General features: G+C 35.2%; 1 protein-coding gene across 2 annotated transcripts in view; it reads right to left on the reverse strand.

Moving 5' to 3' along the window:
* LOC113226713 (protein doublesex) overlaps nucleotides 1–15631 on the reverse strand; it is a 293974-nt gene that overhangs the window by 54787 nt on the left and 223556 nt on the right. Inside the window, exon 3 of one of the 2 annotated variants that reach the window (XM_026459432.1) lies at nucleotides 13438–13655. In XM_026459432.1, coding sequence (XP_026315217.1) covers nucleotides 13462–13655 — 194 coding nt within the window. In that variant the 3' untranslated portion in view covers nucleotides 13438–13461. Of the gene's footprint in view, nucleotides 1–13437; nucleotides 13656–15631 lie in introns of those variants that run through there. The other variant, XR_003310133.1, reaches the window with a different exon arrangement.

Raw genomic sequence — 15631 nt, forward strand, 5'->3', positions numbered from 1 at the left:
TCGCTATACGTTATCGACATCTTTTGTAGTAAATATATTATACAGCAGTGTCCAATAAAATTAAGGACGAAAGTAAATAGAGATATAACGTAGAATATCGAAATAAGTAAGTTAATGTGAAAGTAATTAATTATATTAAATCAGGTAGTCAAACAATAACACTGCTAAAATGCTTGAGGTTTAAAAACCTCTAAAGTTTTTAATTACGCTATTTATGGCCTAATTAAACATAAATATCTTCTTAATTAATTAGTTATGCTGTGCAGTAATTTCATAAAGAACACATGTTATTAAATTGCTTACAAACTGAATTATTAATATCCGCTCCAGTGCAGATTTAGTTGTTTTTGTGTGTTATATTTTTAATGCAAATGTATTAAAGGAATCGATAAAAGGGACATCCCTAAGAGGTTCGTTTTACGATCGTCTCGTCCCTGTGTTCCATTTTTAAATAGGTCTCTACTTGTGGTAGGTCGTCGCAAAATTTTATGACCGTGCATAAATGTATCTGGCATTTTGAACTAATCTCCGTTTACGTCTTTACTTAAAAAAAGGAAAACGAAAAGCATTCGTTACATATTGGTAGGTCAATGGTTGCATATTTAAAAATTTTAAATTCTAATGCATTACAATGTGGAGCTTGATGTCAGGAAATATTAAATGGAATAAACTAATGAACGGGATCAGGGTAAACGAGAAAATCGATACGAAAGTAGTAAAAAGGAAATTGTTTTAAAATTTCCCGGAGTATGCTAAGACTGCGTATAATTTACGAGTAGTGCGCAATAAAAGTTTTTGTTGCGAAAAGCGTCGGGCGCTATAAAAGTTGTCCATCTCGCTCTAGCGTGAATTTACGAGCGTGAAAATGCGAGATAGCGATATATTGCGCCGGTAGTTTTATTACCGGGCCAAGTGATGTGAAGAGAAGCAGCTAGGAAGCTTGGTAGAAACAGCCTTTGTCTATACTAGTAACTTTAATCAAAAACATTGAGGTGCGACACTGAATCTTGATGACGTTTCTTTAGCTACAAGTACATTTGCAGTAACAGGGAAGTTATTCTCTGAAACCTTTTTTTGGAATTTAATTGTTAACTCAAATATTAAAAAAATATATTTTCACTTTCATAAACTTTATACAAACAAATACAAAATTGAGAGTAAATTAATTTTAAGTTAAAGATAATCTTTCAGTTAAATAAAGGTACAGTTTTAGAGCGGTTACACATGGTGACTTTTAGCAGCGATATAAATATATGCGCGATTGAGTCGCGACACTTGCGATTCATGGGCGATTGCAGTTGCTTATGTTAAATAATTAAAAACGTGCATCGTGTTTGCATCGCGATTGTAACGCTGCTTAAGTCGCGCGTGGATGTAATTAAAGATATGTGATTAGGGACTGGACCGCGGCTGAATCACTGCAATATCGCTGCCAAAATTACACCGCATAAGAAAACCACGTAAAACCGTCTTCCAGGATTTTCAATGAAACGTCGAGAACTTTCATTTATTTTTTTTTATCGACTTTCGTGAAGTGAAAACTACTTTTTTTATTAAATACTACGGATTTTGGGTAGTACCTGATTAGGTAATCAGGTCGAAGACGTCACGGGAAGGTTTTAAGAATTCGACATCACCTCTTTACCCTTTAAACCAGGTTTTCCCAAAGTGGGCGATAACGGGCCCTTGTGGGCGCTGCAGGCCTAAAGGGGGGTAAGAGACCCAGAAAAAAATGAGGGCGTTGTGTAGAGGCCTAGGGGGAGATTTGTAATTTCATCTAGGAAGACTCTTAGGGTCGTATTCTAGAACTCTATTCAATGCTCAAGTCAGGATTGCACTGGCAACACAAGCACTGGAAATACGACCCTAATGGCAGGGACTTGAGTATGATTTCGAGTGCTTTAAATCATGCTCAGATCCTGACTTGAGCATTGAGTAGAGTTCTAGAATACGACCCTTAGACACCGACTGAGCTCTCGACTCTCGACTACAACTTGTGAACATCAACTAATATTAATTAAGAGATTGCTCAAACTAACTCGGTTCGATATTTCTCTCCGTGTAGTTCATATATCTGTCCTGTTTTATTGTATAAATAGAATAAAAATCATTCAATCGGTCGCTCCGTTTCGAAATGAAAGTAAACACAAGCAAACAAATAAAAGGACAACAGACACAGTTTCGCATTTTAATAGTTATTAGTATTCCTAGACAGGTAATTTCCGTAGATAATAGACTTCGGGCAATCATGTTTTAACAAGTTTTTGTTAAATAACCCGATTTGTGCATTCCTATATCAATCATATCTCATAGAATACTTGTTCTTACTTATTGAGTACGATTGAGATAAACGAGTTTATGCATGTTTGTCTTATCTCTTGGTGGTGCGTGCTGCTTATGCAATCCTATATAAACAACGTAATATTTATTTTATTTTTATTTGTGATAAGCAGTACTTAAGTTCAACACTTACTTACGTATTTCTCAAAACAAAACAATGTCGGAAGTAAAAAAGAAGAGACAGCAATACTGTGCGGTATATATTAAATTCGGATTCATTGAAAATCCCTCAAAACCCATCGTCGCCTTTGTGCTTTCTATGTCTGAAAACATTTTCGAATGAAGCAATGAACCCTTCAAGACTGCAAGATCATTTTAATAAAATGCATCCAGATAAGAAAGACAAGATCTAGAGAAGAAGCATAACACTCAGCCAAGTGTAGCAAAACTCTTTTCGGCGGCTGCTAAGCAAGATGACGACGGACTTCGAGCTTCGTACAATATCTCTTTGTTAATTGCTCAAAAAGGCAAACCACACAACATCGGAGAAGAGTTAATTTTGCCAGCAATAAAGGAAGTAATAACTACTGTGCTTCATAAACCGAAAGCAAATATTATCCGAAAAATTCCTATGAGTAATAATTCTGTGCAAAGACTGAAAGCTGAAAACATTGAAGAATCATTGTGCAATCATCTGAGGACTAGTCAATTCTCAATGAGCTCGATAAGTCCACTTTACCAACTAATGAAGCATTGTTGCTGTCTTACGTGAGGTTTATTAAAGATGAGAAAACCATGTGAAGAACTATTGTTTGCTAGAAATTTAGAGACCGATACAATACATTGGAAAAGTTTTGTGATGAGAAAGAGATTCCCTTGAAAAATATTATGTCAGTTGCCAAGGATGGCGCACCGGCTATGACAGGGTGCCATAAAGGCTTCATAGCGTACTTAAAAATTGAAATTCCAGATGTCCTTGCTGTACATTGTGTTATTCATAGACAACATTTGGTTGCTAGAAATTTAAGTGAACGACTATTTCAATCACTGCAATATGTCATCAAAGTAGTCAATAAAATCCGTAACAGCTCTTTGAATGATAGATTATTTCATCAACTTTGTGTTACTAATGACGAAGATTTCAACCGTTAGTTGTTTCATATTGAAGTTCGTTGGCTATCAAGAGGCAATTGTCTGACTCGATTTTACAACCTGCTTGACTCTGTGATAGAGTTCTTGGAAACTAAAGATACAGAATTGCGCTATAAGTTCATTACATCAAAGAATGATATAGCTTACATGACAGACATGTATAAATTGTACAACGACATGAATCTCAAACTGCAAGGCGATGAACTAAACTTAATAATAACAAAAAATGTTGTTGCTGCTTTCAAAGCCAAACTGCTTCTACACAAAAAGAATATGGGCAGACGTGAGTTTCACAATTTTCCGAATTTATCAGTATCCTGCAATAACGACGACTTGTTTGCCTACTGCCAACATTTGGAAAACATCCACATTGACTTCACCGAACGATACCAGGACATTTTGAACTTGGAAATACCAGACTGGGTGTGGATCCGTTTTCAAATATCAACACAGCAACACCTCATCACCTCAGCTGGAAGAAGAACTTATAGAATTGACAACGAACGAGGAAATAAAAATCAATTTCAAAAATGGCTACCAAGAACTTTGACTACAAAAACCGATGCCGCAATTGTACCCTGGATTGTGGTCAATCGTTCAATGATTCTTGATAGCATTCCCATCGTCATATTTGTATGAACGTGGTTTTAGTGCTGTGACCACGCTGCTTACTAAAAAGAGAAATCGTTTGCATGTTACCGAACGTGGTGACTTGCTTGACAACCACCTTATTAAACAGCATCAGATTCATTCTTCACATTAGTTTTTATATTTGAATCGATTATGTTTGTTTTATTTTGAATAAAAGATATTTTGTCTGAATACTATAAAGTTGCGGTTCAATAATCATTCTCATAGGCAGGTGTAGCCCGTAAGAGTTAACTTGAGACCTGAGCGCCGTTGTGTACTACCTACTGCGCTCAGGTCTCAAGTTAACTCTTGCAGGTTATAGTAAAAGTCTCGTTTAGAATGAATGTTTAATCTAATATAGCCCACAATAATTAATTTAATTTGAAGTTATAGTGGTTTTTAAGTAGGTGAAAAAATGGGGGCGATAAAAAATAATTTATTCTCAAAAGTAGGCAGTAGACAAAATAAGTTTGGTAACTCCTGCTTTGAATTAATCTTGTCTTGCGACTGTTGATTATATAGGGTCGTATTCCAGAACTCTACTCAATACTGAAGTCAGGACTTGAGTATTGCAATGAGCACTGAAAATCATACTCAAGTCCTTGCCATTAGGGTCGTATTTCCAGTGCTTAAAATCATACTCAAGTCTGCTCAAATCCTGACTTGAGCATTGAGTAGAGTTCTGGAATACGACCCATAAATAACAATTAATTGAGTAGCAGTTATTTTGTAGCAATTATTGTTACACTGGACCGGTGTGGTACCAGACTAGCAAACCTCTGCTGACTCAACTAACCTATACATTCATAACTCAAAACACAAGAGGCAAAAGATGGCTGTGTAACTTTATATTATAAATTTTAATAGAACACCGAAAATCCGTGGAATAAGAAGTTTTAACACTATGTGATGAGTTATTCAACAAGGCTTCGAAGGTTTTGAAATCTTAATCGAAGATTAAATTCTCAAACTCGGATGACTTTTGTATTCAACAGCAGGAAAAGGAATATAAGAAAAGAAAGCATTACAACGAGCACTCGTAAAAACTTGAGGAGCGGCACGTTCTCCAGCTAGCATAAAACTAACAAACTAATTTGATTTAAATTCAAACTGCCAAAGTTTCTGGAACCTTCTCGAGTTTTATTCGAAAGATTCGTTCCTTGCACAGAACAGATGGTGTGCCGCATAGGTACCCGATCAATACTGTATGAGAAAAATAAGACTAATAATAATAATTATAACGTGCACACTCAACATAGCCCCGCACTAGGGAAACGCTGTGTACAAATTACACCCAAACTCACGAATAAATAAATGTAGGCCATACAACTATTTCTCCCGGCCCGGGAAACGAACCTGGGACATCTGCGTGGCGGTCCGGCAAGGTAATCGTTCGGCCACAGAGGCAGTTTTCAGTAATAATTAGAAGAACAAGATTTTTTTTAAATCTGTTACTACACTGGTCAAAAACAAAATACGCTATATTCTCTTCTCAAATTATAGCAGTAGAGCTCCTTGTAAAAAGGTACGCCAGGGAAGTCCTGCCACCTTACCTATTTCTGCAACTAAGCAGTAATGCTTATGTTACGTGTGGACGGGCGTGTCGCTTACCACCAAGCGCATGGCTTCGTCCAGTCACTAAAGTAATAAAAAAATTTGATCTCAAAGAGGGCAGTATAGAAAGGAAATACATTTCCTTGTTTACCACAATGACATCACAAAAGAAAAAAAAAAGAAAACGAAACAGAACGGAACAAAAACAATACATGAAAACATTCAACGCAAAACATAAAATAAATAATTACGAAACAAAATCACAAACAAAGCGGAAAAAAATGTATATAAAAAACTAGATTAAATTAAAACACGAACTACCCACACAAATAATAAGACGAATACTAGATATACAGATACTTTGTGTAGTGCCAGATGTGGTAACAAATGGGTCACAAACTCAGTATTTACTGGAAAACACATACTGATTACATTAGTTACAAACACGTTCAAATGGCACACTCAAAAATTTTACAGATAGTTAGTAGAAACAATGGTTGAAACGTGACTTTGGGCTGCAAAGGCAGAAAATTAATTCCACCGTGCTATATTTCACCCTTCACAGTTGACTGGCAAAACTGTCTTCCAAAAACTTCTGGAGACTACGAGCCAAATTAGGCAATAGTACTTTTTAGAAACAAACACTTATACCACCACCATTTGCCACTTCTTTTTGACTCATCAATGCGTAGGTTCATTATGTCAGCAGAGGTGTTGATAACAGAATACCACTTGTCTAGAATAACAATTAATACACAGTAATTGCTACTCAAATAAAGAAATATTTTTTTACATTACCTATCTACGAATGGCGAATAGTCTATATAATACTATTTTCGATTATTATTGAGATTAGTTGTAAACTTCTTCAACTCAGTAATACTGCCCTCCTTGTCATAACTAACGCACTTGCATTTTGAAAACTTTACAAAAAAAAATTGGCATAATTTTTTTTCTTTAAAAAATGCAAATTACCCTTGACAATAAAACTGAAACTAAATACAATATTCAAAAACCGCTTATAAGTGGTTGTAGACCTTGTTTCGCTGATTTCAGATATGTTAATAACTCAATTTCGCTAAAAATATCGATTACGTAAGTTATGATAAGGATTAGGTATTGAATGAAAAGTTCTTGCATTTGCAGCATAGCAAATGCTATGCTGCGTATCTTTCTTCACACTTCACTTCTACATTTCGAGGATTATTTACAAGTGTTACATGATTTAATCTCGCTCCTTTCAGACTTCGGTGAATAAGATGCGGTGAAGGATTCATTCATACATTTATTCGCACTAGATATTCTACTTCTACATTTAAGAATTAGAATTAGAACTGGACTGCCACCAGAGGGCCTACCATAACTGTTATATATCTCTTTGGTACATTGTTACCTGGGTTACGTTTGACATATTATTCCATTATTATTCAATAAAATGTCTTAAAGTGATTTCTGTATTTTTATGAATATACTACAAATTGGCGACGATGGACGAACTCACGCGACTATACAGAACACGTACATCGATACGCGGCCAATTGACAAAACTGGAACACAAATTCTCAGAAATTCACGAAAACATTACAGAGTATGAAGCTAACGTCAGACTCTCAAACCTGGAAATTTATGAAAAGAAGTTTGACATGGTACAGACGGACATCGAATCTCAAATCGAAGCCGATTTCGAAGCTGAGGTCGAACAGAGGTACAGTACTCAGGAACAAATAATCAATATTAAATTGAAGCTTCAAAAGCTGCGCCCTACACCAACAGTAGTTCACGCGCCATCGCAGAACTACGAGGACGCACTCGTCGCACGTTCAACAAGCTCATTGCCACCAAAACTTAACTTACAACCTTTTCATGAAAAAGAAACATTTAAAAATTTTGTAAAACGTTTGGAAATGTATTTACAACTGTGCAATTACGAGGACATGCGCACCAAAACTTTAATGTTATTATCTTCTCTGTCACCGGAATTACATCAGAAGGCATATGATCTCTGCTCGCCCTCCGACCCCCGTGAACTAGAGTTCAGTGTACTCGTTAAAACCCTAGAAGAGTATATAGACCCTAAACCAAGTATCTGGGCTTGCCAACACAAGTTCATATCACGAGTACAAGGAGTAGATGAATCAATAAGCATTGCAGGCGGCGAATGCTTACCCGGGTACCATACAGGAAAAGATACTGGAAATTAAAGAGCAATTGAGAAGGACGCCCAGTGTCAGCACTGGCAAAAGCCCATATGAAATCATGTTTGGGAGGGAGGTGAGGACGTCTATACATGTGCGATATAGGAGTACTGTAATTGACAACACAAGAAGCATTCCCCAACACCCGCAGACAAGGACGTTCTCCCCGGGCCAAAAAGTACAGATACGAAGCTACAAGAAAAACAGTAAATGGGAATTTGGAACTGTGTTACGAGTACTGGGCTATATCCACTACCTTGTCGAAATGGACGACGGTGAAACCTGCAAGAGGCACGTCGACCAGATGTTACGGTCAGCAATAGAAGTGCGGAACTAGTGCAAGGCCCAGGGTTTCCTTCTGAGGATTTTTACAGCGGAGGCCTGTTATATATCTCTTTGGTACATTGTTACCTGGGTTACGTTTGACATATTATTCCATTATTATTCAATAAAATGTCTTAAAGTGATTTCTGTATTTTTATGAATATACTACAATAACCTTACAAAAAACAATCTCATTTCAATGTAAGCTTAAAGTAAGCTTATTATAATATTACACATATTCGTACCATGACAAACCTGTCAACCAAGTAATGTATTATTGCTTACAGTGATTGAAAGAACGAATGATTTCTATTTCTCTATTGCTTATTAAAAATAGGAAAGAAATAACGCTATATGAACTATATAATGTCATCTCTTTCTTTTTTGACGTTTTGAATCGAATCAAAGAATTTTAACTGTTAAAAAAAGAAAAGTATGTAATAATAAAATCAATTAAATTACGTTGTTTTCAATTATTTTTCCGCATTTGCATGAAGAAAAATAAATAAAACAAGCTGAGTCTTGATAGTCACGTTGTGAATTCGGAATTTTATTCTAGTGTCAACTGTTAGTGTCGCCAAGGAGCATATAGATGTCGCTGTTGTAATTTTACGAAATAAACATCGCGTATTTTTATTTAACGGGAAATGATTTTCTATGTACTATTAAATAAAATAATAAACCAAATATTGAAGAGATTTATGTAAATAAATAAGATCAACTTAACTTTTAATCATTACAAATCAATATTTAGACAACAAATTCTAATAGAATATTTTCCACTGCGTCCGAGTAACTATTTTAAGATTGCTAAATTTGACATAAGAACAATATTACTTTAATGTTAAAGTAACGACATAGTACGAACTGAGTGAATAGTCACAAAGCTACCAATAAAACATCATAGTTGTAACATTATAATAAGCTAAAGTATTAAATTATAATAAGTTATGGTACGAAAAGTCAATGTAAGGTTAAAGTAATATTGTTTTAAGAGATTGTGGTAGGCCCCCAGGCATCCGACTTATTCTTCCCGTCACCTGATAACCACCAAAAATATCCCCGGCGAAATCATTAGCATGGCAACTCAGTAGTATTACGCATTATTTATAATTTTTTAATGATACAGAGTCACGAGACGATCAAGTTGTGCACCTGGTGGTAAACGAAACGCCTGTCCATACCAGTTGCAGGGCCACTAAGAGCTTTAAATCACAAAGATCTGAGCACTACTGCAATTGCGCCCGTCACTCTGAGGCACAAGTTCACAAGTCCCATGTGTTTAGCGTACTATATCAACATTAAAATAAAAAATATAGTTGACAACTTTTGTACTCATAATCGTTTTTTCAACTTTTGTACTCATGAGCTCATAATCGTGAGCTCACGATTTACTTTTTACGAGTTATCTTTAAAATTAGCCTTGTTGTAAGTCACCTGAACTTTTTTTATGCACACTAAACACAGGCAGGGTTTTACCAAAAAGATGGGGTCTCATTTAACAAATGTGCGTTGATCTTTGGAATTTTCTTTACAGTCGCTGAATATACTAGTATTTGTTTATTTATTTAAGTATATTAACAATGTCATTACAGGAGTTTCCTAATTTCACAATGTTAATAACTAACAAAAATAATGCGCAAAGTGGCCTTCTCAAATTCCGACAATAACCATGCAATAAATTATAATAAAATTATTTCATTATTTATTATTTCAGGTCAAAAGTACTTCTTATTTGTTTGTTTTTTATAATACTTAGTGATGGGACAAAAAAGTCGTGTGCCTGGTGGGAAGCGACACACCTGTCCAAGTTGCAGTGCTACTCAGGGGTTTACATTAGTAGAGGAAGCTCCTTGTGACTTGTTTGTTAGTGTATTATTTGTAGTCATAATTTAAGAAATTTGCTTTCAGCATGAAATCAAACTACACTTGTAACAAGCACAACTTTAACATGCTATTAGTTCCATCGCGCCACTGCTAGGTGGCATTAGTTGTACTCTGAAACGCGCTATCGTTTTGTTAACTTCAATAGTATAAAGTCATCTCACTAGTTGGAATTGCTAGTGCTTTCTGCTGTTGTAGCATTTATACGGCACTTAATGGTACTCAAATATTTGAGAAGATTCCGTCTTATTTCTGCTACTTTAAGGTTCAAGTACTATTAACCGATTACGTTCAAAATGAGAATAAATATATTTTTTTATTGATTATACTTAGACATGGGGAATAGCGTTACATTTCTATCGTCGTGACTGTCGTTCCGGTTCCAAAAAAATCACAGTGATAAATCATCGTGATTTTGTCACGACTGTTACTTCCGTGACCGTGTCACGCCTATAACTTACATCACGATATACGGTTTTAGCCAGCGGCTTCTTTCTAATACTTATAGCCGTTTTTTATAGAGTAAAAACTTAAATCAGTTTTTACTCCCTTTGTAATAAGTTTCAATTCCATTCAAAAAGTTGATTTTAATGTAATTCTGTTTGTTACTTATTTAATGCGAATCTTTGGATTGTTAAAAATAGCAATAAAGTGTAATGTAATTATATTTCTAGTAGAATACAAAAAGTAGATTATACATAAATATAAAATATCCACTCTTCCTGTAATAAAAAAATATACATAAATATTTTACTTTGTTCATAAATAGGTTTATATATAATATAATAACTGCTGCAGATTTTTTTCATCCGCCTTTTCTAGTAGTAATAAGAACTTACGACCCTTGTGAGTGAGCAAAGAAAATCATCCTATTTCATTCACTCCCATCGCCGAAATGGCCCGATTTGAAGAGAACTACAACGAGTGGCGCCCTCAGTTACCACGGAACGAAGATCGCGCATTGTATCAAATACGTATGTCGTGATGTGAGTGACGGGGATAGCTATTGGAACGGAGGAACACCTATGTGACTTTGGAACGTCGTTCCTTCGGAACGAGTCACGGTGATACTGTTTGACGGCGGATCATCGTGATTTTTTCATCGTGACGTTATTTATCACCCACCTCTAATTATACTTCCTACGATGTTTTTAATATCGGCAACTTTTCAATCATACTTTACATGTGTCGTAGGACAAAATTACATGACATGTCATTATCATTGAAATTAATAATGTGAGTTTGTAATTTGATAATATAACTGGAACGTATCTTGTATTTGTACTGTTTCATTGATTGCATTAAAGTTAAATTTGGCACTATTTAAAAGTTATTTTACGAGTTTCGGTAAATAAAATTATTAAAACTTTATTTAAAAATTGCAATAACATTCAAGCCAATAATTTATCAAAAATACTTTAAAGATTGGGAACTCTAAGTAAAATTTTCGAAAAACGCTCAATAGTTAATAGTATTTATTAATTGACAATTGGCTGTATAGCTTAAAAAGATAAAAAATAATTATGAAAATGAAAATGTGTATAATAAAACTTAAACGAAATTTCTTAAAAATACAAAATCTAAATCTAAAAAAAGTTAGTCACGGAGTAACTTTTTTGAATTGCTTATTTTTATAGATGAGACCGCCATTGCATGGCAAATGGCACGTCATGATACGATTATGTAGTGAAAGAAAAGGTGAACGGATTTCGAATGGGGAACGTAAACTGCATGGACAGTGAATTGTTTTTGTGAGTTCATAGTACGAATTTGACAGGCAATCCAACTTACAGGCTTAAATAGGATTGGTCTAAAAGCTGATAGCAGGCCCCCAGTGATTTTTTTAAATAGTCAGCAAACTTTTTTGTACGTTTGTCATAAGTACAATTACTAACTGAAATATCTTCGAACTTTTATTACACACTGTATAATAAGTCTTACAAGTCCGCGCAACTCAGTATAACTCAGCAGCTTTTATACAACAAGTTGAGTTAGTACCAAGTTCAGCGTTACACGGTAGCGCATAACCGTGGGAGATAAAATTAAGGGAAGCGCTTCTGCGTTAGAACTCGTCATTTTATGGGTGAACATAAAGAGTTGTCGCAGTTTTGCTACCTTGCAGAGTTATGGCTGTCTCTGTAGGAAATCTACACAAAAAGACGACTAGCTACCGGTAGTATATTATCACTAATATAACGGTAAAAACCACACGGTTTAGTATTCACATTTCCAGTACATTAGTACTGAATTGATAAGACGAAAAGAAAAAACACAATCACGGATATTATACGTAAGATCATTATACATTAGCGTCAATATCCACTACTACGATACATGATAACAAATTTGAAATGAAAAGTGTTTTTTTTTAAGGAATTACCAGGTTAAATTCGTTTGCCCGTCTTTCTACAACAAACTATTATCTATGTATCGAGTTCTTAGGTTTTAACGATTGTTACTCATTGGAAATAAAGACTATTTTTTCGGATGATCACGACTGACAATGGGGCTTGTAAAGAGCCTTAAACGCACCTAGTGATTGAAAAAACAAGTATACGCGATGTATATTTGAAAAAATTGTTTCATTTCCATTATCTATGATCCTAAAACACAATAAAGGGGATTAAGCAAATTAAGTTTATAAGTTTCAAGGGCAATCAAATGATAGTACAGTGTTGAGTGGAAGCAACACAGCTCAAAAAGCAGACGCGGTAGACTACGTAGGCGATGGCGGGATGACTTAGACTCAATAGAAAAAAAAAGAAGAAAAGATTGGCTAGACGCTGCCCAAGACCGAAAACAGTGGAAAAAGAGAGAGCCTTTGATCAGCAGTGGAACAGACAGCATTAAAAAAAATCATTGCTTTTACTGGACCAGTTGATAATACGGGCCAGACAGATCGTACTTGTATTAGTTACTTGTAGGAACACGGGTAATTAAGGGAGTGTCCCAATGCCCGAAGGATACTTTTAATGTGAGTCATAAATAATATTAGTTAGCACGTTCTATGTCATTACCAAGTCTTCGACATAACAGCACATTTAAAAGGTATTATGAGTGTGATGTAGCAATTTTACGGTCGCTGCAGAGGCCCGTATTCCTTACCATCGGCCGTTTTATTATTATCACCACTTTAAGGCCATTTATAGAACGTGTCCACGCTTTTTGATGTCGTTGGAGCGAATGACGATGAAATACGCTATTTATTGGTGTTTTTGTCCATTTTAAAACATTTTAATAGTTTTTTTCGAAACAGGGATATTTCAGCCGATGTGCGCAAATCTGTCATAGAGATGATTTGATCAGACGAAAAGAGCCATATATTCTCTGCAAATTCACCGAGAAGAGACTATTCAAAAGCGTCGTGTGAGGTGAGATTAGACGTATACGACCACCTATAAAAAACAGTATTTCTTACCTGTCCCGGCGCGGGGTCGCATCGCTACAAGTGCGCAGGCGGCGGTGACGACCTCTGCGTAGTGAGAGGTAGAGGTAGGAGGTGCGACGCGTACTCCGGCGCGATGACGTATCGCGGCGAGCAGCACATCGAGTATGTTGAGCCTTTCCGCGCTTGTAGCTCGAGCAGCGAGCACAGGGACCGCTCGTACAGTCGCCATTGATGCACCACCCAGTGAGCTGGAAATATATGTAAATTTTTAGGACTCATCAACTATGAAAGTACACAGTTCAAAGTCGGTGAAGAAAAGTAACATATATAAACATGTTATTAGTACCTCTATCATGAATTCACACTTAACCACGTCAAAAATTTATATCGCTGATTGTAAGTGCCCCTTAGCAAAAAAAGAACGAAAAGATTCCAATCAAGTACTTTACATGAATTGACTCTCACTTTTGATCGTGACTTCAATACTGTGTAACACAGTCATGATAGATTAACTTAGCTGATATAATGCGCTAGCTCACAAGTGTGGAAGCTGACGACGGTCTGGCCGAAATCGAGCAATGTTTCATTTAGCGCGACTCTGTCATTGTGGTATACTCCGTCCAACCAATTATTTAAAATTTGACATATGCATGCCCCAGAAGTTCAGTAATTATTGACATACAACCATAGACAAAAAAATGTAATACTTCCTGGTCTCTTTTATCTTATAATTTTAATGAAGCGACGTGCTCTTTAGCTCCGATATATATCGAGTCAACAGATTATATAACGAAGATAATCAAAGTTGATAAATTTTGCTACCTATCTAATAAACTATAATGAAATGAAATAAATTCTAAATAATAATAATACATTTTTATTGTTTATTATAATGAATCGTCTGTTTCTTCTCCATATGAACGGAATCAGCACTTGAATCCTCATTAACATTAATTATTAATTCTTGAGTACACAAATTTTTAAACTCAGCATCACGATCCCAATCAGACAATACCTTATTTTTTGAACTCGCTCACATTCACGATTTAAACTTCTTTAGTAAAATCAATTGTTATAAAAAATCGAATCGGCAACGCACTAAGACATCACTAATCGATTAGAATTCGAGCTGTTAAAAGTTAAACAAATGATTGGACGAAGTATAACAATTGGTATTAGTCGGTAATGGAAACAGATAACCTTCAAATGTACATGACGATGAATACAGGGTGAGATCAGTTTCACCAACTATATAATATATTTTTGTCACATCCAATCACACAATCTGAGTTGACTATGACACGCATGGCGTTTTATTCCACTTGGATCATGAAAATGATAAATACAATGTCCCCGTAGGCCCTATTTTCGTACAATTATAAATGTTTAGTTTCCTGTTTTGAAATAATCTTATGCACACTTTAACTCTCGACAAATTAGGTTATAAAGAATAAAACTCATACGAAACAATTATTTTATTAACTACACTAATACGGTTCAAGCACCCCGAGGTAATTCGCTTCCGATTGATGCAATAAATTATCAGAAAACGCATTTTGGGAATTATTGTGTGTCTAAGATTATTTGAAAAGAGGAAATTAAATAGTAATTACTAATGGTCGGATCATTTCCTCCTCTATCTATTAACGAATACGAGCGCTTTCAAATTAAAACAATCCTGGGACACGGGGATTGACGAAATTATAATAAATTATAAAATTGAAGGAAAATAAACGTTAAAATAAAATGTTATTTGTAATTTCATTTAACATTTAAATTAACTTTTATCATACATAGAAAGTAAAAAATGCAAAAACGTGTGACATTAAGAAAAAATATTGTAGTTTTAATCATTTCTTATGGCCGCTAAATTTAAATCATTTAAGAAGTGAAACAATTTATTCAGATCTATATCGCGTATATTTGTTTTTTTTTTCAAATATACCGTGCCTATAACCCGTCAGCCGTGAACATGGGACCTGAAAAAAGCCCGAAACGTTCACGCATCTGAAAAATCAAATATACGCGATTTAGATTGGAAAAAATAGTTTCATGCCTATCTTTAACAATCATGAAAACCTAAGAACTCGTTAAACCATTTCAATTCAAATTTGGCACTTCTAGCTGTTCACAGTGCTGAGATCCAGCTGTCATCGTCTTGGTCATTGTTGTTAAAATTACCTACATAGTGAACCAATACATATTTCTAATGCAAAAAATTAAA

This window comes from Hyposmocoma kahamanoa, unplaced genomic scaffold (genome assembly GCF_003589595.1).
Source record: "Hyposmocoma kahamanoa isolate Upper Pololo Valley unplaced genomic scaffold, ASM358959v1 192, whole genome shotgun sequence".
NCBI classification, from domain to species: domain Eukaryota; kingdom Metazoa; phylum Arthropoda; class Insecta; order Lepidoptera; family Cosmopterigidae; genus Hyposmocoma; species Hyposmocoma kahamanoa.